This window comes from Rhipicephalus microplus, chromosome 10 (genome assembly GCF_043290135.1).
Source record: "Rhipicephalus microplus isolate Deutch F79 chromosome 10, USDA_Rmic, whole genome shotgun sequence".
NCBI classification, from domain to species: Eukaryota; Metazoa; Arthropoda; class Arachnida; order Ixodida; family Ixodidae; genus Rhipicephalus; species Rhipicephalus microplus.
The window spans coordinates 29867454-29893286 of record NC_134709.1 but is presented as its reverse complement, the minus strand read 5'-3'; the positions used below and the strand labels follow the sequence as shown (position 1 = coordinate 29893286).

The window sequence follows — 25833 nt, the reverse complement described above, 5'->3', positions numbered from 1 at the left end:
GTGACGCCAATGGGTGACGAAGGTATGCGACTGGTGCAAACATGATAATCATGAGATGCGTGTCAGGTGTGAACATGTCTACATGCCACAGTCAATGCATTGATACATTTAGAGTGACGCGGTGCGCGTGCTCGCCGGCGTTAATTTCGTCGCGTCATGCCGGCGTTGCCACGCCAGGCGCCGGTACTGCGATATACTCGCAGGCGCGCGCCACACTACGCTGCTCTGACGCATGCGCGTTTCAACGCGTCCGGGGTCCCTCGGTCCCAAAAGAGGGAGACGCAGTGTTGTCTGGGTAACGCATCGGCACGAAATGCAGCATGTCGCATTGCACGCCGGTTGCCGTCGGGCTGCGCCGACGGACGCTGGTCGCGCCAGTGACGCCTGGCGTCAGAATATAGAGTGCTAGCGTTTTGCTAACGTAGCGTCGCTGTGACCAGTGTGCGCGCGAGTCAACGCTACATTCGAGTATATTGGTCCCTTCATGACGCTTTTTTGCGACAAATACTTGCCTTTAAGGCCAAATATTTTTTTTCTTCAAATGTGTGCTGCCTCATTCAAAAGCAGAATGAAATTTGTATCCTTTGTTCCACTTCACCTGAGCAAATGTATGGGTGGAGGGACCTTAGTCCCGCAGAGGTAATCTGCCTTTAGTCCCTTCAACCTAGGCAATCATTGTTTTTGTCTGAATAAACAGTGAATGAATGAATGAAAAGGCCGGTGTTGTGATTGAAGTGAAGTAGTGTCTTGTGGAATCTGTTTTCATCTATCCAGTGGTTGTAACTGTCTGTGTCGCTGTAGCGAAGGCCGGCTTGAAGGAGGTGACGGGAGCGTTCTAGCTACAACCCTTCCCCTTCATGACGCGCTCGCGGCTGTTTCGCTAGCTCCACATATACCAAAGTTGGTGTTACGTGACGTCAATGGCTGACAAAAGTATATGACTGGTGCAAACATAATAATCCTGACAAGCATGTGATGTAAAAACATGACAACATACCACGCTCATAGCGTGATCGCGGCCGTTTCGCTAGCTTCACATATAGAAAATTGAATATCACGTGACGTGAATAGATGACGAAGGTAAACGACACAATCAAACATGATAATCATGACACGTAAGTCATGTAAGGCATCATTTACCTCCACCTCGTAATGTTGTGCTGATTTTAAAGTGACATATCAACATTTCTCATTCGTGTTTCGCATATCATCGATTATCCCTGTACGTGGGATCTGCCATTTTTTCTTGTTTTTCATTAAAAACGGGCGTAATGAAGGCGTGCGTTTAAAAAAAAGTGGTTAACGATTTAGAGTAGAAGACACTCTACTATGGGAGGACATGAAGTTGTCCCGGGGATGATTACTTGAACAACACAAATGTGGGTTTAGAAAAAAGTGGTTAACAATTTAGAGTACTCAGTACTCTACTAAGGGAGAGCTGAAAACCGTCCCTTGACCCTAGGCGACCCGAAAGGTTAGAAAAAGTTGTCAACGGTTTAGAGTACTTGGTACTCTACTATGGGAGAGCACAAAGACGTCCTGTTGGTTTGTGCGTCCCTCGTAGTACGACCCGAATGACTCACAATAAAACAGTACTACAATATACCGAAGACACATGAAGAAGTATGATGGATATCAATGAATGAGCTCGGCAACCGCATTTGGTCACGTATACGGCAAGTGCTACTTCGCAGTAGCTAATGTCGGCTGGTATATGGCTAAATAATGGTAAACGTTGAGATATGTTATTTAACTGTTGTCATACGTAAGTTATTGTAGCTAAATGCTAGCGGTGAATTATGTTGGCTAAAGCATGGAAAACATTGGCTTGGTTTGCGATCCGCCGTTACAAAAGCATTTTTTCAGCTTAAACAACTTTTCTGATCACCTGATTTTCTGCGTCCTTTTTTATCGTTTAGAGCAATTTATATAAAAAAACTAGCTTCAATAATAAAATGATAATATTTATCTATTTATTTATTTCTTTATTTACTTACTGACTCAGTCTCGTTTGCCTAATTATTTCGGCAGTACAGCATTTTGGGCGGCGTTTGCTGCTGTTTTTGTACATTGTAGCCTAATTTTGCGAGGCTGTTGTACTAAGTGTTTGTAACGGTTCCTGCATCTGCTGCTTCACTACGCATTACATTATATAGGTTTTATTTACTATTGTTGTAGAATTAGAAACTTTTATATCAGCTTCCATCATTAAAACTTATGTTTTGTTTTACGAACGTAAGTTATTATTATTATTATTATTATTATTATTATTATTATTATTATTATTATTATTATTATTATTAATAATAATAATATTATTATTATTTTCTGCGTCACAGCCAGCTCTACGTTGAATTCATATCGTTTTCTTTTATATTCTGTATTTCCTCTTATTGCACTACGTTCAGTGTGTCGCGCCTCACTGAATCGAATACGCCATTAACACTTACACAATTTTTTTTTTGGAGTCACAATAGCCGAAGTCAGGAAGCTGCAATACTGCTTTAAAGTGATGTGCACAGGGAGGCTCGGAAAAAAAATTCTTTCCCCTCCAGCTTCCCTTTACATCTTCTTCACCAAATACCGGCTGTGCCATACGTCAGCTTAACAAAATTGGAGCTCCCTCAGAATCCCCCAAGAAATATAGTTTGCTCTTCGGGCTCAACTGGACCCATTCGTACTCAGACTCACCAAGATTTGACTCGACGGGACTCACTCGGACTAAAACTATGCAACATACTACTTAGCTGGACAACGTATTACTCAGCTAGATAGACCAACGGCTCGATGTGACCCAGAGTGAGCAGAATCATGAGTCAGCGTAAAATTAACCGCTTCTATCATGATGTAGATGCCCTTCAACACCAATATATCGTATAATAACTGCTCCGCGACACGCCTTTTGATTTCGTACCTTCAAATACGAGTTGTCGCTGGTTGCTTTCAAGTAAAGAAGCTTTTGGGTCTTAACTACTGACTTTCCGGAGGGCCCCGGCCATCGCAGGTGGTCTTCACCTTCCTGTGCCGACATGGGTGGATCCGCAGATTGGTTGAAGTGGTGTTAGGACTTCCTTAAACTAGTTCTTTTGGTGTTCTTTGTACGTATTCTTTGTATGTATGCATCAAATACGAGACTTACACGAGATATATTTATGAAGAGATTCTTGTGAAAGAGCTTGCGGGGGCAGTCATGCCACTCTCTTCTCCCGAAGTCGTGCCTTGGGCTAAAAATTTTTTAGTTGGTGCGTAAGTACATTACACAATACACTATTGTACTTTAGTATATATGCACTTAGGTACAAATGTAAGTCGACACGATGCTTACAGAACTAGCGAAGGCGATTCGATAGGGACACTGCGCTCTTTTCTTGCCTTGCCACCAATCGAGCACGCAACATGGCGTGGAACAGCGGCGAGTATTTTTAAGCAGTACACAAACGATAGGCCGTTGTTGAGAGCAATTTGCAACACATAGTGTATTTGCCCCGTTGGCATTTATGTAATTTCGAGTTACTTGCTCAATTTACTAAAATTGTGCTTGGAAGTTGTCGGGTCGATGGGCCCTTATCTGTAGCGCGCACGCTGGAAGCAGGGCGAGGAGAGCACAAACATATTGCGCATGCGCGGGACGAATGTCAGCATTCAAAGAAAGCCACAGGGGGCGGAAAGGTTGCGAAAACGTAAGAAGGGGTGCGAGACGAGCCCCGGGGGCTTTTCGGTGGCAGGCGAGTGATCGGATGCGGTGTCGGTCGCGCTAGGCACGATGACGCTTTCCTCCGTGCGTGCTATACAGAGGGGAGAGAGACCACGCCGGTTTTGGGGGCGTCGGCTTACGGGAGCCGATGGCTCGTATTCTACGGTGAATCGCGTGTGAATTTGACTTACTGCTGTTACGTTTCGTGCTAGCTTTTCTGCCGTTGTTTCGCTGCGTATGTTCCATTGTCCGCCAGTCTGTGGGGACTGTTTGTTCCGGGTTTTCGGTCTTTCTGTGTGCGTTGGTGCCTTGTTGAGCCGGTTCCGAAGGTCGTTTGTGATTATTTCGAGTCGTGCATTAAAGACGGTTCTCGTTCCCTACGCTGCTGGCTTGTGCACTGCAAATTTTGGCTCACTGACCCCCCCTGAGCGGAGGCGGGGCCTTCAAAGTAAACTAATGAAGTTCTAGAAACGCATTGCATCTGTATGTAGCTACATCAAACTTGAGTAAGGAACAAATATTTTTAGCGCCAGTTTACGACAGACAGAGAAAGCTGCAATATAGACATAAAAATAAGGTGATGTAAAAAAAATACTATGAAGAAATCAAGAATGGAGAGAACCGCGAAGGCTACGACTGCAGCACCTGCTTAGCAAACGCTAGAAGAAATGAAAACTCGCCCATTTCCAAGCCGTGCACGGAGACAATCAGACAGCGAAGCTGTTAGCGCGAAAGTGTAGTATTTGACTGAGCAACTTAGTCTCACTTTGAGCACTATACTTATCTTTGCCTCACGAAATGTGAGGTCCGCAGGACGGCTTATGCTCTCCCATAGTTGAGTGACATGTACTCTGAATCGTTAATAACCTTTTCTGAACCCCCATTATTATCTCTTTGTTTTATTTATTTATTTATTTATTTATTTATTCACAACCCGACCTTTTGTTACATCAGCTGCGCAGCGCCTACTACTACTACTACGACTGCCACTACTACTACTACTACTACTACTACTGCACTGGTTAGACACACACACACACACACACACACACACACACACACACACACACACACACACACACACACACACACACACACACACACACACACACACACACACACACACACACACACACACACACACACACACACACACACACACACACACACACACACACACACACACACACACCAAGGTCTAGAGGCAGTCTCCATCGTTAGGGGGCATCATGAGCGACGGAAGCCACGCACGCCCAGACCGTGTCACGGGAAATCAGCGCAAGTGTCGCGACGGGTCCCGAAGGGGGTGGGAAGAAAAATATCAGGGAATACAAAAGGGCCGAGCGGCTGACCACATTTCGGGAGAACACGGACCGTCGGTGATTCATCCCACCCGTTGGCTGCCGGGCGAAACAGTACCGCAGCCGCCCTGCGGTAACGGGACAGGCCACGGCGACGAGACTTTAGGAGAGAACGTCGCCATCGTGCGCTTCGCGTCGATGTCGAGACAAAGTATAAAAACACCGAGGCGTACAAGCTGACCTCGCGTGCGGTCTGACCCTCCCACCTGCGTCATTACGACCAGCCGTGCTGGGTTCACCGAGTTCGGAAATAAAGGGGGAGAGGAGTTTGGGGACGACGACACAGAAACAAACACGCCCGCGTGGTTCGGCGAATAAGCGGGTCTGTTTGCACAGCGGGTGAGAAGGTCAGAACGGAGTTGCGGTCGGGTTAATGAAGCCATGCCTCTACATTCGTGACATTTCTTGCGAGCAAAAGGAAAAAAAATGTAAGGAAAATAAAAAGGAGGAAGAAAAGGAGTTTTTTTCTAGCAACACCGCGAATGAAAATATAACGAGTCAGAGAGCGCAACCAGGAGAAAAATAATAGCGAAATCTCGTCGATACGTTTTTTTTGCGGAAACCAATAAATAAAGGTTACTATGCAAAAATTGTGTTAACCAAGCAGGTAATAAATGAGACGAAAGTATGCATACTCTGTTAGCGACTCACTTATACTGAGCAACATTTAAGTGACTGGTGAATTTGCATTGCCCCACCCGTCCCCCCCCCTTTTTTTTTTCTTGAGAAACAAAATCTAACCTTCTTGCGGTTTCTCGCAAAACGGACGCTTCTGCGGTCTCACCGGAACGCAATCTCAGCTAGTACAGAGGAGAATAAGGTTAAATTTCTAGACATATATCGGTCAACATTCACTTTCGCGGTCATAATGTGGAATCTTAGGGACAAATGTGATTGTACTAAACGCATGAAAATGCAGTATATTAATGTTTGCGGGCCGGGAAAATAAAAAAAAAAAACGTGTCAAGGCGATATAGGTATTAGCAGATTTTTATCAACATGTTTACACTGTACAAGTTACCGAGAAACTGCGCTGCGTCTGGTTTGACAGTGGGGCTGTTTCGGCTCGGGGTCATCTCTTCGTTCTTTTATTCCTCTTCTTAAGACCTCGTTCATAAGAATATTAATAATTAAAGCCAAACTAATTATGAATATACCAATAATAATTCATTTCACGTCACACCGGAGACACTTCGGTGGGCAGTATAGTTATGCGCTCCGCATAGACAAGCCTTGAAGTGTCTAGTCAAATCTAGCAATGACGTAGTCGAGCTTGCAGAAGCCGACAGGGGCTAGACCAGCCACAAGCTCCACCGTTAGTCCAGCCTAAAATATTAACGGCAGTGGTGTGGTGTGTGAAAAAAAAAAGCTGTGAATAAAACGAAGCTCTGTTTGGCTCCGCATAGCAGCAAAATAGGTAAAAAAGTAGCACTCGACGAGCGCTCACAGAAGCCCAACACATGTTAAATGCTCGTGCATTCAGACTTCACACAGTGAGGACTACCAGACATAAAATAAATGCGAATAATTCAAATGAAGCGCTGAAACAAAGTGACACATTGCAACAAGAAACGCGAATAAAGACACTTAATTCCTTCGTTTACCTTTTTTTTTTCAGAACTTCCATGCTTATTATTAATTGTGCCACAGATTCTGAAATATTTACGTTAACCATCTCGCCTACATCAGCATTTTCTTGCGATTGCAATTATATGGACACTCTTTGCTGTATTTTGCTGCTGGCGTTGGCGTCATTCTCCGTATCTCTTTATATATACCGTATCTCTATACGTATCTATATATATGAAAACGCAAGAAAGAAAAATCACAGCATATCCACGGAGGGAACGATGATGAGTGGGCCGAAGCGTCCACGCATCCATCCATGCTTCTCTCCATCCATCCATCCGTGCGTGCGTGTGTTCGTCCATCTGTCCGTCTGTCTATAACTCACACTAAGGTCACCTGCTCAGTGAGCCATACAGCTATGTGATTACAAACCGGCCATAGACGTGCATAAGCAGACCCACTGCTTTAGTAGCTCTGCCCCTAAAATAATCCACAAAAAGACTCCGGCGCGTGGTATCGCACGTCCGACCTTTTGCTTGTGAGTGGGAGGTGCTAGCCACTGAGCCACGAAGGGGCACCTCCTTCAACGTTGAAACGTCAAGCTATTGATATCTACCACTCACCGCCGGCGACGCTCATCTCGAGGGGAACTATCGTGTTTTCAGATTTACCAGCGAGATGGCGGAATGAGCACGCGTCGCCAGATCATCACGACGCGGCGGCGCGCGCTCTCATCTCCCACGCGTACTTTGATGATCTGTGGCGTTTGACGTCCCAAAACCACCATATGATCATGAGAGACGCCGTAGTAGAGGGCTGCGGAAATTTCGACCACGCGGTGTTCTTTAACATGCACCCAAAACTGAGCACACGGGCCTACAGCACTTCGACCACCAATGCGAGAATTCAGCCATCGCAGTCGAGATATGTTCCCGTGACCTGCGGGTCAGCAGCCGAGTACCTTAGCCACTCGACTACCGTGGTGGGGCCCCCATGGGTACTTTGTTCAACGGACAGGAGAGGGGGGTGGACGCTCACGCGTGCGTGCGCTTTTACCGTGGTGAGGAGAATGGAACGACTTGGGTTTTTACCGAAACGATTCTGTTGTAGTAAACGGGCGCGTAAAGGTCACTTCACTCGCTGCACAGTTTCCGTCCGCGAAAGGACCCAGTGAAGTAGCAACGGAGGCGCTCATTAACGTTCATCTGTACCAGTGAGCAGGGCGCGGGTTCGAATCCCGGCTGCGGCGGCTGCATTTCCGATGGAGGCGGAAATGTTGTAGGCCCGTGTGCTCAGATTTGAGTGCACGTTAAAGAACCCCAGGTGGTCTAAATTTCCGGAGCCCTCCGCTACGGCGTCTCTCATAATCATATAGTGGTTTTGGGACGTTAAACCCCACATATCAATCAATCAAATCATCTGTACCAGTGAGTACGTTTTGTGCACCATTTGTGCGCGAGAAACGCGGGGCACATTTCAATCTGCTTGCCATTTATCGCGTGACTTTCCAATCCATTGCTATCGCGTTCATTGCTTTGCCTTATCGGCAAAGCTGCGACGTTTTTTTTTTATCACGGTTACAGTACCTGAGAAGCGTCAACTTCAGCGGCCATTTCGTAGACCACCTGTGCCTGTGTGCAGTGCTCACTCCTTACCTGTTTCAATTATTGATACACTGTGTCAACCGCCACGTAAGGTAAAAAACCCAGTGATCGTCTGGTATTCCTCACAATGTGTTCTTTCCCCCTCAATCTCGCTCTGTTTGCTGTGAAAGTGAACGACGTTTATTAGATACGAAGCAGCTTATGGCGGAGTACAATCCGGTGTGCGGGGTGACCACCCTTACTGCGCATGCGCCAACTCTCCTCCTCTCCACGCGTGAGCGCGAGGAGGTAGGAGCACCTTCTCCTGGCACTCAGGCGAGGAGAGGGTGAGAGTTGGCGCATTGTGCAGATAGGGAGCCGGCGGTCGCCGAGGGCCCTCTCCTCTCGTGAGCACGAGGAGGTGGCAGGGCACCGCGTCCACTTCGTTTCTCCTCTGCGGCTTATCTCTTCGCCACACCTCTTTATGCTGCTCGCGCCGACTCCGTTTCATTCTCCTAGCTGCGCTGGGTGTTCCTTTTGTGGCACACATACGGTGATACACAAAAATGGGGGGGGGGGGGGGGTCAAATAAGCGGTACACAAGAAAAACACAACTCCACACACAAATAAAACATTCACGGAAACCTGCAAATGGAAACAACAAATCGAGACACAAGCGAACACCAGCGCTGCTTCGCATCCCCACATGGTTCCCTTTAGTGGAAGATGGTGTAATTTTTCAGCGATCTTTCTTTTTTCTCTGGTGTAGAATATGGAGAATGTGCAGAACATAACTGTATTAGGACACTGAAAACATAAATACGAAAAACAGCACTTCGGCAAGCTGTGCAACAAAACAACTCCACTCGTAGTATTACGGCCGCATACACATGGGCTTCCAGTGTTCTTCGTTATGGGTGAGCTTATGGCTACATACGCGTTCGGCCACAGAAAAAGACCGCGCGCGCCACTGGTGCGGAAAAACAATCGAATACAGGCATACATGGGAACACACATAAAAGCACAAGCGAACACACACGCACGTGCACGCACAGGCATGCAGTTGCGCACCGAATAACTGAGCGCAACACATATGAACGCCAACGATACGGCATATTCTAACCGTATGTACAGCCTTAACAAAAATAAATCATACGCTAGCACAAAATAGCACTGAAATGCACAGGCACGAGCGGTAACAGACACATAGACACCACCGGTGCCGCACGCTAAACACACGAACGATACAGAGCGCAAAAAGCGAGGTCAGCACGGCAGACAGAGACTGCACATCCCATCCCTACGAAGGAGGTCCTTGTTACTAGTGCTGCTTGCAGATTAATGGGACTAGACAATGGGGGACAGGCGCGGTGGCTTTCGTTCTGCGTCTGTCGTCGTTCCGCTAATCTGGACGCCACAGGGGCAGCAACTACACGGAGGCGACGGGACAGCAATGCGATGAGGAGAAGGAGCAGAAAAGGCAATTTGTATTGGGACAAAAAGAGAGGGGTGGGGGCAAGACTAATGAAAGAAGAGAGAGAAAGAGAACAGGAGTGCGAAAAAAAAAGAAAGAAAAGATTCTGAATGAAAAAAAGGAAACGGTGATGGTTGGTAATTAGCAGACAGAACAATGTGGAAGTGAGTAACACGGCAAGAATGCAGGAAAATATGGAAAGCGTATCAATAAAAATTGGCCTCGTGTGTGCGTACTTCGCTGCTAATGTCGTCGAAAGACGATAGTCTTCTGTCGGCCACGTTTTTCTTGCATAGCGTCGCGTTTTCAGCGCAACCTAAGAAACACCAAGATCCTTAGCATTATGCATCTACGTATTTTATAATAAAGGAACAAACCACCTATTATTCACGTATGAATGTTGGGCCTCGTACAAGGGTAATACTGGCTTTTAAATCGACAGTGTACACAAGTATGAACGCATCCGCCAGTTCTAGATGTCTGGGCGCTCAGCAAATGCTCAAGCTTTTGGCCGGGTAGCTGAATCGTGTGACAAACATGCATGCACGAAAATTTGTGCGCTCAAGTATCTCAAGAAAGACAGCCGTCTTTGAAAGTGAGAAAGAAACCCCTCCACTGTGTAGATAAGACGATTTCGCGTAAGACGCGAGGGCACCGCCATTTTCATGCGTATACGCGTCAGCCGTAGAACTGCTCGTTTAATTGTTAAATGCGAAAAACGCCGTGTTTAACGACCTTATATGGCTGCACTGATACACATCTGCGGTATAGTCTATAGACTCCTTATTCCACGGGTGGGTTTCGGTGCTGCCATATTACGTTGTAGCCTGGTTGTTTGGTGTCTTTAACAACTAAACGAACAGCTCTACTGTTGTCGCGTACGCATGACAACAGCTGGCTCAGTATGTTCGATGTTTCATGACCTCAGTAATGCACGCGGTGATATACAAAACATAGGTAAAAGTTCGTTTAACAGCGAAACGTGACTCTCAGGCTTCGTTGACCACCTTCAAGTGTTGAAGGCTTCGCACGTGGAGATTTCACTTGGTATGTGATCGACATAACCGTTTAACGTGTTTCACGCACGGTACAAAACTTTACCATTAAACTTGTTCGCTTTAGTGGTCTTTCCCTGCATGTTCGTAAATTACGAGAGATGGTACAGTTTCGAACGCTCTCGCACTCGAAGGAACCCTGCAACACTTTTTCAGTGTCACCAAAAAAACGCTGCTGATTGGTAGTTGAGACTGCTGACAACGCGTAAGCCAGACGTTATAGCGCTGCACGCGACCTGGAATTTAGAAATTATTCTGACAATTAGCTGGGTACCGCACCCAGATCACAGCGCCAGATTCCTCTCTACAAATGATGCTACATAGCCCAAATGCTGCGTCACATTCTCAAAGTGCACGGCTTTTGGCTGGATCGAGCATCAAGAGCAGCATAGTTAGCATGGCTACTACGAGATGTCGCCACGTGCCCAAGAGCGCGTTCGTGACCATACTGAGTGTAAGCTGTGCATTCGAAGGAAATGTGGAAAGTGCTCGACTTCACGATGCGCGCTGACGAAGGGATGCATCATAGAGTTTTATACAATAATACCTAGAGTGAAATATGGCACTCGAGTCTACGCGGGCTCTTTCAGCGGCGCTTGTACCCGCATGGAAATGATGGGAAGTACAGGCTTCGGATCTTCTTCGGATGGATCGTGCTCTTGATATTCTCGATGCTTCTTTTCCGAGTGTAAAACAAAGTAATATGAAGCTATATAAAATTGAAACTTCTCTCTTGTTCGCCCACAATATTCATTCTCTTGTACGCCCACAATATTGCAAAAAGGCTTTGTGACCATGGCGTAAAAGTGAAACATCGACAAATATAACCACCAGGGTACGCATCGTTCTGTCATTGCGTTCCAGATTTGGCACCAAATACAATCCATTCTTTTTTACAACACTTGAAAACAAACATGCTTGTTTTTCTCTCAAAAGTACGCATTATCTATTTGTGGAAATAACAGTACAGTATCAGGTGAGAAACACTTATCGTTTCGCCTTCCGCGATGCTGTAGGTGCGTCTGTCCAAGTGGTCTGCCCTCAACGCACCTCAAATTTTGTTGTGAAATTGAGTCAGCGGTGCATGTAGCTGCGTCTATTCACCTTCGTCATCGTTTTGCAGTCAATTTAAAACTAGTTTGTGCCAGACGCGCTCGTAAAAAATATGAACTGGATGCAATACCCTGCACTGGCCTGAGATGCTACATCTATGCGCAGCCGTGAGTGGACAGCGCCTCGTTTGAACTATCAAATACGACTCGTAAAGCTCCAACGTCACAACAAATCAGGAGATCTCGTAGGCTTCAGCCTCTTCGAATAACAGAGGCACTGCTTCAGCCCTTTTCACCACACCCCACTAGCCGCGCTGCATGAAGAATGAAACTGAAACTGTAGAAAAATGTCTGTAGACAGTTCGCTAGCCAACCCTATCCAATCCGAAGCCTGTATTTCCCATAATTCCTATGGAGGTACACGATCACAGCGCCAGATTCCTCTCTAGGCATTATTGTATCAAACTCTATGGGATGCATCTTCTTCTTCGACTATCACCCTCTGCCTGAGCAGCTCTAGAGCACTGGCTGATAGCAAAAGATAGAGAAAGCACTTGAAGCATGCGAAAAATACCTGTAACTCCACTCATACTTGACATATTCTACAAATATTTTCCGCGGGCGATTTGCGAGAAGATAAGCTCGTTTACTCAAGCCATTGGACAATTACATGACAATAAAAAGTGTTGCAGGGCGTCCTTAAAAAGTGCACGCACAGTGCAATAGAAAATTATCGCTGTTGGTCGTTTTACGCACCACAGCGGCGAGGAAAATGGCGACGACATATTTTCACTAGGAGTGTTCCTACAATTTTAATCGCAGTAATGTGGTAAACTCCCCGCAAAACGTAACACTATTTCGAAAATCCGAACTGAGAACTAGGCGCGAATCAATGCTGGGCACACGTTGGTGAATACGCGTGTTTTGTTATCCATTTATCTATCGCGTACAGAAACAAAATTTCATTTTCCAATGACTGAGGGACACCATGCTGCCGGGGTGGTTGTGAGAAGATGTCTTTGTGCCTTCGTGTGCAGGTGGACCACTGCTTACTTCATGCTGAATGCATACAGTTACATTTGCTAAGAAAGCAATCGTTCTTGTCTGTCCACTCTTTCTCTGTCGATTTTACTACCACCGTTTGAAACACCGTTAGCAATTATACAACTAGCTCCGTTTTGCTGTAGAACATGGCTGCGTCTATCGAAGAACACTGACGAGAGTACAAAAGCGGTGGTCCTCACCGACTCACCTTCGTTTTCGCTGAGCTGACCGAACACTTTCATCACGGGAGACGCCGCGACGACGATGCACATCCACAGCAATACGCACATCGTGATGGTCCACAGAACAAAACACACCACGAATCAAGAACACATCTCGTCAACTGGGGCCACGATGCCGGCTCGCCGCAATGTCGAAAACGTGTAGCAGGCTATCCGTCCTCGGCGATGAAGACGATGTCAGCACGTGCCTTCTGGAGCTGCAATGGCAATAGAAAAGGAACGGATGTTACACAATCAATCAATACGTAGGTCGATCGGTCAGTCAGACAGAGACAGAAGGAACAGGTGAAGGTGGTTTAACCTGGTAAGCAGTACCATTTGCTAGATTGATCGGGTATGGTGTATGGACGTGTCAAAAAGAAAATCTATCCATGAACAATAGTTTTTCAATAAGTTCTGTACTTTCTGCACGAACGCACGCGCGCACACAGACAGACAGACAGACAGACAGACAGACAGACAGACAGACAGACAGACAGACAGACAGACAGACAGACAGACAGACAGACAGACAGACAGACAGACAGACAGACAGACAGACAGACAGACAGACAGACAGATAGATAGATAGATAGATAGATAGATAAATAGATAGATATATAGATAGATAGATAGATAGATAGATAGAGCACCCCTGAACACCGGAGTTGATATTACAAGATAAGAAGAAGGTATGGGAGTACGACAACTGATAAAGCAGACGCCGATCACGAAAAAAAAATCACAGCATATCCATGGAGCGAGTGATGATGAGTATAGGGCGAAACGTTCATAAGCCTGTCCGTGCTTCTCTCCGTCCATTCGTTCTTGCTTTCGTCCGTCCGCGCGACCCTCCGTGCATCCATTCATGTGTCCATCCGTTTGTCCGCGCATCCATTGGTCCGTAAATCCGCGCGTCCATCCATCTATCCGTCCTTCTTCTAGTCTGTCTGTCCGTCCGTCCGTGCGTCCATCTAGTGAACACTCCAAGTATCGCAATCTTGCATCTCGCAGCCCATGTGGCACAAATCCGCTCCGCGCGTCCATCCATCCGTCCGTCGGCTAATCTGTCTGTCCGTCCTTCCAAGCGTCCGTCTGTGCGTCCATCTAGTGAACACTCCAAGTACCACCATCTCCCATCTCGCATCCCGGTGGCTACGTACGACAACGACGGAGGATGACAGACCCCCGCTTTAAAGAGCTTCACCCCTAAAAATCGCCAGGCCTCCACGAAACACCCAACCATATCATGGCGGAAGCCAGGAAATCGTAATTTCTAGAGCCCGTTGTAGACCCTCACATGTCAACTAATACAAGTGCACATGCAAGGTAACAACTACGCCTTTAATCATCTTAATTGCAATGAAGTAAGAAGGCACCCACTATGCCATTTTTCATCATTCTGCGTAAAAGCTTGGTAATCAATACGCATGTGTAAGACATTATGTGCACTTTAGCCTGCGGCTGATGACGATGATGTTGTTCTTGATTTAAGATTATTTTGGTTCAGACAAAACGCCGGTGAGACCCTGTGCCGCCCGGCTAGTCCCACGTAGGGACCCTCAAGCCAAGCTTGGCGTTCCATCCATGGGCACACTGGACGGCCAGGGCTTGGTCCTTGAGTTCTGGGCTGCGCAACAGTGCTGCCCGCCTGATGAAAATGAAGAACTACAAGTGAAGTCTTTGCAACGTGGTGGAAGAATTGAACTACCGACTCACTTCACTATTAGCATTGTGTTACGCCTGCTGGTTATTCTATTCATCAGCCAAATTTAATTGCACATGCTAATGCGATTGCTTGCTGCACGTGTCGTATGTATGGGACACTTTTACGAAGGATTTTGAAGCATTCGCATGGCTTCAACGGTTAAGTACTCGATTTGCCCCGCAGAGGGCTCCGACTCAAATCTCATTCGATCTTTGAAATTTATTTCTCATTTCAATTTTCTTCGCGCGAAAGTGGTTACGGACACGGGCGGCGGCGGCGGACAACTACGGCGCAAAAAGCTGTTGTTGGGATCTCATAACAGCTTTCGCTGTAAAATAAACCGATTACAACAAACGGTATGCACTGAAGACACAGAAAGAGAGTTTACAGCACACGACCTTAGTTCAATAAAAACATTATTAACCGAGAAACAACTAAAAGGGAGTGGCGGGATAACGACTTGCCGTCTTTTACGTAATACCATTTGCTCGACCGTAAGCCTCTTCAATGTCGAAAAAAAAATTACTTCCCGGAGTGAGCAACACGCAACCCCGTATTTTATGTTTACCTTTTTTTTTCAGGGTTTACCCGCGGCAAACGAATGAGGCCGGCGTTGCTGCAACTCGGCATACTTCGTTCCCATATAATTCCTCTAGAAAACGCTCATGATACACAAATGAAAAGAAAAACAGAGAGCATGCGGTGCACAGGGTCGGATCTGATTTGCAAACACGATTCTTTCGCGACGAAGTGGGGAAGTCGATCCAAACCATGCGGCTTAGTAAGCGCTCGACCAAGAAAAAAGAAATGAAAGTGCAACAAAACAGAATATGGGGGAGAACCGTCTCTGTGATGAAGGTGCATGTTTTCAGTCAGTTTTACTTTTTTTTTTGCTCTAAGCATTCTGTATGTGATCTATAGACCGAGGTTTCAGAAGCATACCGTTTAGGCGTTTGAGTGGCAACACATATTGCATAAAAGGCAAAGGAAGGAAGGAAGGAAGGAAGACAAACAGGAAGAGACAAGAGGATGCCTTCCGCCCACTTTTTGCATTTCGTCTTATTTCCATCGAACTAAGTTTATTATGCTCAATAGTGCCTCAAATGACTAACTATAACAAAATCGCAGCTTTACCACGCATCCTCGCATGCACATACTTTATTTGTATAGGCAGTTCCCTTTGGTCTATGTGCCCTGGTGCCTCTTCCTGTGTACATATGCATGTCATATAGTTTCTACCTAAACAGACCCTGAAACTGTTTTTTTTTTCAAGTTTTGTCCGCGTTTAGGCTAGAGCGTCATCAAACCACTCGCGCCACAAATTTAGTGGCACGCCGAGTGTTCTAGACATGCGCGACGCGACAAGCGGCGGCGACGAATGGGCCTGCGCGACAGCAAATCCGGTCGCTTGTCGCTAGGAACTAGCGTACACGTGGTTAGGCCTTTACGTGGAAAACTCCACGAAGCATTTGTAATCAGAATTGTCCTATCTTCAGCGGATTTGAAGTCATGTCAGTGAGTGCGAGAATGGTTCGTGTCAGAGGGTGGTGGTTTTCTTCCGTAGGCGCGCACTCCACGAGCATGCGACATGGCTCTACATTGTCCACTGGCTGCCTCAACGTGCAACTCCTGTTACCTCGTAAGCAGCACATAATCGGTCGGGGCTGGCCAGCACCCTACATGCTCTAATATTGAGGAGTAATTGTGGCGCACGTGAAAGCATCAGACTACGTGACGTCATACAGCGAGGCAATCGCCTTCATAATCGAGCTTCAAGGCTCTTCCACTAGGTTGCGCGACACACCTGTATTTATCGGTTAAGAAGAAAATTATTTATCGGTTAAGAACAATAAGTGTATTTATCGGTTAAGAATAATTATCGGTTAAGAAGAAGGTGAAGGAAGCTGAGACCAATATGTGGAGAATTGGCATGATTGAGAAGTCCGCACTAGAGATCTATCGAACTTTTAAGCAAGAAATTGCCAAGGAAAGGATCTATGATAATACTCGGGGTAGTTCTCTACTGTTTGAGGCCAGGACGGGAGTACTGCGAACCAAGACATATCGGGCCAAATACGAAGGGGTAGACACAGTATGCAGTGCGTGTTGAGAGGAAGAAGAAACTGCCGAACACTTGATAGTGTTCTGTAAAGGGCTTCACCCTATAGTTCTGGATGATGGCGCAGAGTTTTTCAAAGCACTGGGGTTTAGGGACCGGGATGGCAAAATAGACTTTAAGCAAGTAGACTTAACTAGAAAGAGGTTATCTGATTGGTGGCTAAAGTCAAGGCACGAGTGATTAAACCCTTCACTGCAAAGTACGAATCCTCAACCTCACTATCTAAAAAAAAAATAAACCTAGTTTTTGGTTCATTACGTATCACGGCTTGGTGGCGCTAGCCACCACCCGATCTAAAGGATCCATCCATCCATCCATCCATCCATCCATCCATCCATCCATCCATCCATCCATCCATCCATCCATCCATCCATCCATCCGTCCGTCCGTCCGTCCGTCCGTCCGTCCGTCCGTCCGTCCGTCCGTCCGTCCGTCCGTCCGTCCGTCCGTCCGTCCGTCCGTCCGTCCGTCCATCCATCCATCCATCCATCCATCCATCCATCCATCCATCCATCCATCCATCCATCCATCCATCCATCCATCCATCCATCTTACGTTAAAGCAAGAGAAAATAGAAATTGTACTCAGCTCACGAAAAGGATGAGACTGATCTCACTGCTAGCCCCACCGCGGTGCTCTAGTGGCTAAGGTACTCGGCTGCTGACCCGCAGGTCGCAGGATCGAATCCCGGCTGCGGCGGCTGCATTTCCGGTGGAGGCGGAAATGTTGTAGGCTCATGTACTCAGATTTGTGCGCACGTTAAAGAACCCCATGTGGTCGAAATTTCCGGAACCCTCCACTACGGCGTCTCTCATAATCATATAGTGGTTTTGGGTCGTTAAACCTCACATATCAATCAATCAATCAATCAATCAATCAATCAATCAATCAATCAATCAATCAATCAATCAATCAATCAATCAATCAATCAATCAATCAATCTCATCGCTAGTTGCACTAGGCCATTGCTGCCGCAGTGCATGCCGGTATTTGGAGTACTTGGTACGCTACGCTGCATTGGCGAGCTGCATCAACAATGTTTAGCGGCCGTATTTGGATGAATGGTTATGGTTGGTTTCACGCGCCGTGTGCTGGGATGCTAACAGAGTAGAATGAAGCCAAATGACTTGTACATCTCACGGATATCGAACTCGACAATCAAAGAAGTCCGACAGAGCGGCGAATACGGCGATCTTCCATCGTGTAGTTCAAAGTGTTCGCCATCTCAGAGTGTATAAAGTTTAGCAGTGCTCTAAATACGCCAATGCTGCATCGTGACGAGCTTCTGTGCAACAGATGGGCCGATAAGCCACAGCAAAACTTCATGCCACACGTGCTCTATCCCTTGCTGGTGTGATCGGCGTCAGCAGTGGCAAATTAGATACAACGTGTTTTCAGGGCAACACAGAGATCACCTAAACGGACCCCTCACCAAAAAGGATGACGACTGTCAAGTGTATTGCTTGAATGAGATTGATTGATTGATATGTGGGGTTTAACGTCCGAAAACCACCATATAATTATGAGAGACGCCGTAGAGAAGGGGCTCCGGGAATTTCGACCACCGGGGGTTATTTAACGTGCACCCAAATCTGAGCACACGGGCCTGCAACATTTCCGCCTCCATCGGAAATGCAGCCGCCGCAGCCGGGATTCGATCCCGCGACCTGCGGATCAGCAGCCGAGTACCTTAGCCACTGGACCACCGCGGCGGGGCTGCTTGAATGAGACCCGTAATACAAACGATGCTTGTAAGTGCGTGCTGCACGTGTACACAGCTGCACGCAGTGCACGGCGAAAACTCTGTCATTCCAGCATTGCAGCCAAAAACGCCACAAAAATAACATCATTTTTTTCAATATGTGATATCATGAACACGGCGTAAAGCGGCAACAGCGGTAGCAAGGCTCAGCTTCTTATATGAGCGCGGGCGCATTGCAGTTTCGAAGCAGTAGGCCCATATATAGCGAAAAATCGGCACCGAGCCGTCGATACACTGAAGACGTCGACGTTGGCCGCGGTGTGGACTAGGACTCATCAGCCACAATGTGTGTGTCACCATAGCCTCTTACTGACTAATCCATGCTTAAAGTCGACAAACTTGAGCGACCGCCTGTAGACTGTGTGTGCTCCCCGAGTGTGCTCGTGATTGTGTGTACCTTCTCATCTCTCTGCAACCTCTTTTCTCCCCTTCATCCCTTCCCCAGTGCAGGATAGCAAACCGGATGTGCGTCTGGTTAACCTCCCTGCCTGTCTTTGCATCTTTATCTCTCTCTCTTTCTATGCTTTGTGCAGTAGGGAATACTTTGCCACTCAAAATCTTTCCGTGACGGTAAACTTTTAAAATGACATGTGGCCAGTCGCCGTGCCACAGACGCGCTTGCTTAACGGGGGCCGTTTCATAATCATTCAACGTTTAGCGTTTCACTGTGATCAAAGACCTGCTTTAACAACACAGTGTACGTAAAAAAGTTTTGTTGGGGCGAACAATATGCGCGAAAAGCTTCATTTTTCTCCTCCCATCTCTGTTTTTTTTGCCCTTTCTTCAGATCCTGGAGTTTCGGGAAGTTCTTTTGCGCATACTGTAGTAAGTATCACTCGCGTGCTGACGTTCCCTAAAGATGATTTTTGCTCGCATAACGAAAGGATCTGAATTTTAGTTTTTTATTAAGTAATATGAATTCAGCGAACTATAAGAATAAGAATGGGGCGGAGCACATTTGGCAAGCACTCTCAAATTATGACAGGTATATTGCCCCTATATCCCTCAAGAGGAAGGTATATAACAGCTGTATCTTGCCGGTACTTAGCTACAGAGCAGAAACCTGGAGACTCACAAAGAGGGTTCAGCTTAAATTGAGGACGACGCAGCGAGCAATGGAAAGAAAAATGGTAGGTGTAACCTTAAGAGACAAGAAGAGAGCAGAGTGGATTAGGCAACAAACGGGGGTTACGGATATCATAGTTAAGATCAAGAAAAGGAAATGGACATGGGCCGGGCATGTAGCGCATAGACAGGATGACCGCTGGTCGTTAAGGGTAACTAACTGGATTCCCAGAGAAGGCAAGCGAGTTAGGGGGAGACAGAAGGTTAGGTGGGCAGATGAGATTAAGAAGTTTGCGGGTATAAATTGGCAGCAGCAAGCACAGGACCGAGTTGACCAGCGGAACATGGGAGAGGTCTTTGTCCTGCAGTGGCCGTAGCCAGGCTGATGATGATGATGATGAAGATGATGATGATTTCAGCGAAGCGACGCAAGTGAATCAACACGCCGAGATGACCTGGACATGTAAGCACTGTCGACTGTTGATTTTATTTCCTAAAACAAGAATATGCAGTGCAACCTGAAATACAGTAACATGCACTGGAGGTCCGGACTCTAGTTTTCACCGCGTTGAATTGCCTTATGTGCCGAGGACTCGATCTAAACGCCAAAATATTTGATGCACGCAGCAAGCAGCTGCCCGAGCAGCGCGCCGAGTATACTCCAACTAAGATGGCTAAGATGACGGCAGCACCGCTGTCGGAAAGCCGCGCATGCGCAGATCATCTGGTGACCGTAGTCTAACCGCGCGTTTTGACCAGTTGCCATATTAGGAAGTTTTAGAATAGCGCACCGCGAGCCCTTGCGGTGCGGTCGCTGCCACTGCGCATGCGTCGATACGCGAGTCGGCGTTCGCGTTCGCGGATCGCACGCAGGAAATCCAAAATTGCGTGCGGCGACCGCGGCCCACATGTGGCCCGCAAACGCTGGTTTTGAGTCTACGGTGTCACTGCGATCGTGCGTTGCGGTTTGCAGCAGGACAAACGCTATTCTATAGCTCATATGGCGCCCACTACGACCGGAACGCCCGCAGCGCTTGCAAATGGTATTCTAAAACCCTCTATTGTAAGAGTATACCGCGACTTTGTCTCTCGCAAACACTCACACAAACACTCACACATCCACTTAAGGAAACACTCACACAAATACACATCCACCCGAGTAACACACATGACACTCGGGTGGATTGTGCGTGTTGTGTGATTGTTTGCGAGAGTCAAGAGAGAGAGAATAAAATGAGGGAAAAGCCGGGAGGTTAACCAGAAAATAGAGCATCCGGTTTGCTACCCTGCACTAGGGGAAGGGGGAATGGGGAAGAAAGATGGGAAAGGTTGCCCTAAATTCCTACAATATGACGAATAACAACCTAGACCCACAACAAGTATCATTGACTAGTTGCCGGTTACTGTTAATATATTAATTTGCTCTGGTGCACAACGCGGATAAATGGAGTATAGTCGAAGTGTCCCATTTATCAGCGGCAAACTCCGTATGGCGCCAGAACGTTTACTGCGTTTCTCTCCACTGCACGCAACTGGCGGGACAAAACGCTGCCGTTGTGGAGTCGGGGTTCGTTCTGGCTTGTTTAACGGCCGGTGCAGCGAACGACGTGCACACAAAGCGCGTCGTTTCGTGGGCGGCGAAGACCGGACCACACCCACTGGTCCGAACCGACCACGTGCGGTTCACCAAACTCTCTTGCACGAACCAAAGTGAGAAGGAAAAAAATGAGGGAAGGGGGAGTCTACCCCCCCTACTTCCCCGGGGAGTCATTCCACGTGGTTCTCATTTCATCTCCGTGCCCTAGAACGAAGCTCACAGTTCGGGCGCGCTTTTGCGGCTTTCATTATCATCTTCTTGGTATCCTCCATAACACCAATAGGCCCTGCCACCGTGGTCTATTGGCTAAGGCACTCGCCTGCTGACCCGCAGGATCAAATCCCAGCTGCGGCGGCTGCATTTTCGATGGAGGCGAAAATGCTGTGGGCCCGTGTGCTCAGGTTTGGGTGTACGTTAAAGAACAACATTTGGTCGAAATTTCTGGAACCCTCCACAATATATACGGTGTCTCTCATATCAATATGGTGAGTTTGCGACGCTAAACCCCACATATCCATATTCATCCATTACACCAATGTGCCGTATTTTGGCGCTTCGTCGTCCTCTTACACTGCTATGACGTTCTGCGATTTCTAATAGACCCAATTATTTATCCAACGAGTGTATATGTGTAAAAATGGCATAACATTTTCTGAACAGAAAATTGTTGCGCAAAAGAACAAAAGGACCGACGAGGACACGAGAGTGGCAATCTTTGTAGTGCTGTTTTGCGCTAATATTTTTTTACTTGAGAAGTCCTGAAGTAACCCACTAGACCAAAACGTTTCTCTTTAGGTTCCGTCAGCATTTTCAACGAGAAACGATACCCACCGCAGCACGAGTCAATGGCTGTAAAACCCTTTACGAGTTCCTAATACGCCAAAGGTATTCGCTTGAAGCACGCACCTCTTAAATGTGATGGCAGGGAAATCAAAAACTGCAACAAAATGCATTCCTGTAGATGCCTGTTTGTGATAAAACACCAGGGCTGCACGTTTCAGATTCACTGATTAATTATCTGTACGTGTGTTCACTGATTCTTCTATTATAGCTCTTTTTCCTTCTTGAGTTCCACCATCTCGCTCTATCGGTAATGGTAGACACGTATTTGTCTACTCTAGTAGAAAGGTGTAGCTCTGTACAAAGCGCCAAAATTTTAGGGTCGAACCTCCTTATAGCGACACCCGTTCGTCCCTCGTTGCCGTAGTAGTGGTGTGTAACAAGTATTACATTTTGACCTCCAAGGTGGTGCCGGTGAGAGATTTCTTCTGTGCGTTGTTGAACAATAAAAGATAGTGCTCAATGTACATACATGCCAATGGCTGCTAAGGGGAAATGAGAGATAGGAGAATTCGGCTTTTAGTTAACGCGTACGCTGCGCATTTTTTATTGTTCAAACACGCACAAAAGACAAATCAAAGGGTTGCTACGTAATACTCGCTGGGCGTAACCTCCTATGTTTTAGAAAGGTTTAGCGAGCGTTGGGCCGCAGTGCCATGAATACAGTGAACTAGTATATACCATGAGCTCGAGGTCGTTAAAGGTGGGAAGTATAGACACGAAGCGCAAGCCGTAAGAAAGTGTGCGCGTGCCTCCTCTCGTTCAGTCCTTGGAATGTCCGCTAGATGGCAGTGCTTCTATATGAGGAATATATGATGAAAATATGCGAGATGGTGGTATTTGGAGTGTTGAATAGATGGACGAACGGACACACAGACAAATGCATGGATGGACGCACGGATGGCTGCACGGACGGATGGATGCATGGACGGACGCAGGAACAGATGCATGGACGAAAGCAGGTACGGATGCATGGACGAACGTGCGGACGCACGAACAGACGCACGCACGGACGGGCGGATGGACGCACGGGCGGCCACACAGACGCACGCATGGATGGACGGAAGCAAGAACGAATGGACGGACGGATGCTTCGCCCCACTATCCATCATTCACTCCGTGGATATGCTGCCATTTTTTTTTTCATCTGTAGTGCGTCTTCTAAAAAAAGTAAATGGTAAATAATGAGAAGAGTGAAGCAGACACGGCAGATTGACTTATAGCTTGCAGAGTTCTCGTAAGTAAGTGATGCAGTTATCACACACAGTCATTGTCACGAGCCTGACTACACCGTGCACTGCAGGGCCCGATCAACCTGATTTTGTGCTTGCTGCGGCCACGTTATACCCACCGGCTTGTTAACCTCATTTGTCCACCTAATCTTCTGGTTTCTCTTCTCTTCACGCGTTTGCCTTGTCTTGCAATCCAGTTTGTTATTGTTAAAGGGACACTAAAGTGAAATGACAATTTACGTCAGACTGAAAGCTCAATGTATGACAACATTTAAAACGATAAAGTACAATTTACGTCAAAGTGAAAGCTCAATGCATGACAACACGTAAAACGACAATATTATCAGCAACAGTTCGCTACTTACCGAGAATTTAAGGTAAATGCACAAGAACACAAGCGCCGCCATAGGCCATTCTCAAAATGACCCCGATGACATAAGACGGACCGCCTACAATTGATCACTAGTAATCGATCTAGCTGCACTAAATAAAGAACATTCCTTGCATAAAGAGACGCAATAAAATGCCGCTTGTTAGTTTCTGTTTGATTTATGAAAAACATAACCGGCGGACGTTACTATCAGTAATGACGTGAGGGGTTCAAAATTTTAATTTGAGCGTAGTTACACTGGACCAGTGGTGCCATCTAGCGGGGCGCAGTTGAACAACAACAACAACAACAACAAGAACAACAACAACAACAACAACAAACGTCTGCAATCTCAGAGTCGATGGCGGGAACTTGATCAGTGACCGCTGTTGCTACTGTGGCTCCCGCTGCTTTCGGTCTGCAGCTACTAGCGCAGTAAAGCCGGGCAACGCTGTGCACGGCAACAGTGACGTCAGTCAGCCCGATCAGTCCGTTTGGTTTGGTTTGTGGGGTTTAACGTCCCAAAACCACCACATGATTATAAGAGACGCCGTAGTGGAGAGCTACACAAATTTCGACCACCTGGGGTTTTTTACCGTGCACCACGGTCAGTCCACTTCTTCAGGCGGTTAATTTGAAGCGCGCTAACCTGATGCGGACAACTAAAACGTGATTTTATTTCAAAATAGGCCCTTTCATGGCACAAAAACAACACTACGACGTTTCTGGACTGCTATTTCAACAATCAGTGTCGACTTATTAGTGGCCTTCAGTGTCCCTTTAATTACCAGCGGTAATCTTGCAAATACGCACTACGTGCCCCGTGCGTTTGTTCTTATTTTTGAATAAGCGTCTTTAAAACCCGCTTGTTCTGTTGCAATACATTGCAATTTGTTGCTGTCATACTTACTGCTTTGCCTTAGTGGTGAAACAGGTTCTTCGATAAAGAAGCGAATAAATGAATAAATAAATAAATAAATAAATAAATAAATAAATAAATAAATAAATAAATAAATAAATAAATAAATGAAACTCCAGGTATTCGAAATTTTCAAAGATCCCCGCTATATGGCGTGTTTCATAATCATATTTGCAGTTTCAAACCCCAGCAATCGTGGATTTCACGGTGCTGACTATAGCCTGTACAGACATACATCACCACTGATCGCCTGGTGTTTATTATCTTCCTAATTTTATTTCCGAGGTTTCACTGCCTGCTTGTGGATGACGTGCAACTGAAGCGAGGTACAGACCTTCAGCTTGAAAAAACAACAACAACAAGACTAGTTAACGCGCAACGCAGTGTTGTCCCCGGGCATATGTTTAATCGCGAATGACTAAAACGCGGCTGCGCACATCAAGGCGAGTTTCTGATCGCGCCACTGCACCATGTGTAAAAAAAAAACATAGAAAAAAATACTGCAGGTCTCCACTACGCACACGTTAAAGCCAAAGGCTGGTAGGCGTGCCCGCGCAAGCACAAAAAGTAGGAAGAGGATAAAAATGAAAACGCGAATAACTAGGTCTTGGTGATGCCCCAGCCGCCATTTCAAATCTGAAGCATTGTTCCAAGTCATCGCAAACAAAAACAAGATGAAAGAAAGTGAAAAGACCGGCGCAGAGCTGAACAAAAGTTATTTCAGAGTGAAACTTCATTTTCATTTTTCTTTGTTTTTGGAGAGTGGGGTGACGAAGGGACTCGTGGACCTCTTGGTCTTTTTTGTGTGCGTGTGCGTTGCTTGAGAATGGAACACCATAACCCGACATAACCGGTATTATTTCGCAATGTTCTTTCTGGAAAAAAGAAACAGAGAAAAACTTTCGGCGACAAAGCGTGCTTCACGTCTGATGCCGTGAATGCGGCCGCCCACGTGAAGATTTGCAAGGTGCCTCTCATATTACGAGCTTTCTTTTCCCTCGCATATTTATTCGCGCTTTTGCCTGCGCGAAAAAAAAAAAAAACGCGAACTTTGAGAGAACACGGTGTAAGTTACGAAAGTTCCGTTGCTAGGGCGTTTATAGAGGGGAAAAAATCCAATGTCATTCTGACTGGTGGCTACATCAGTGAAAAAGACATGTGTGCAAGC

The 25833-nt window shown here is 46.6% G+C and overlaps 1 protein-coding gene across 1 annotated transcript in view; it reads right to left on the bottom strand.

The window, feature by feature from the left end:
• The window catches only part of Lar (tyrosine-protein phosphatase Lar), a 326150-nt gene that overhangs the window by 173247 nt on the left and 127070 nt on the right, over window positions 1-25833 (bottom strand). Inside the window, exon 3 of the mRNA XM_075875343.1 lies at window positions 13041-13271. Coding sequence (XP_075731458.1) covers window positions 13041-13122 — 82 coding nt within the window. The 5' untranslated portion in view covers window positions 13123-13271. The remainder of the gene's footprint in view (window positions 1-13040; window positions 13272-25833) is intronic.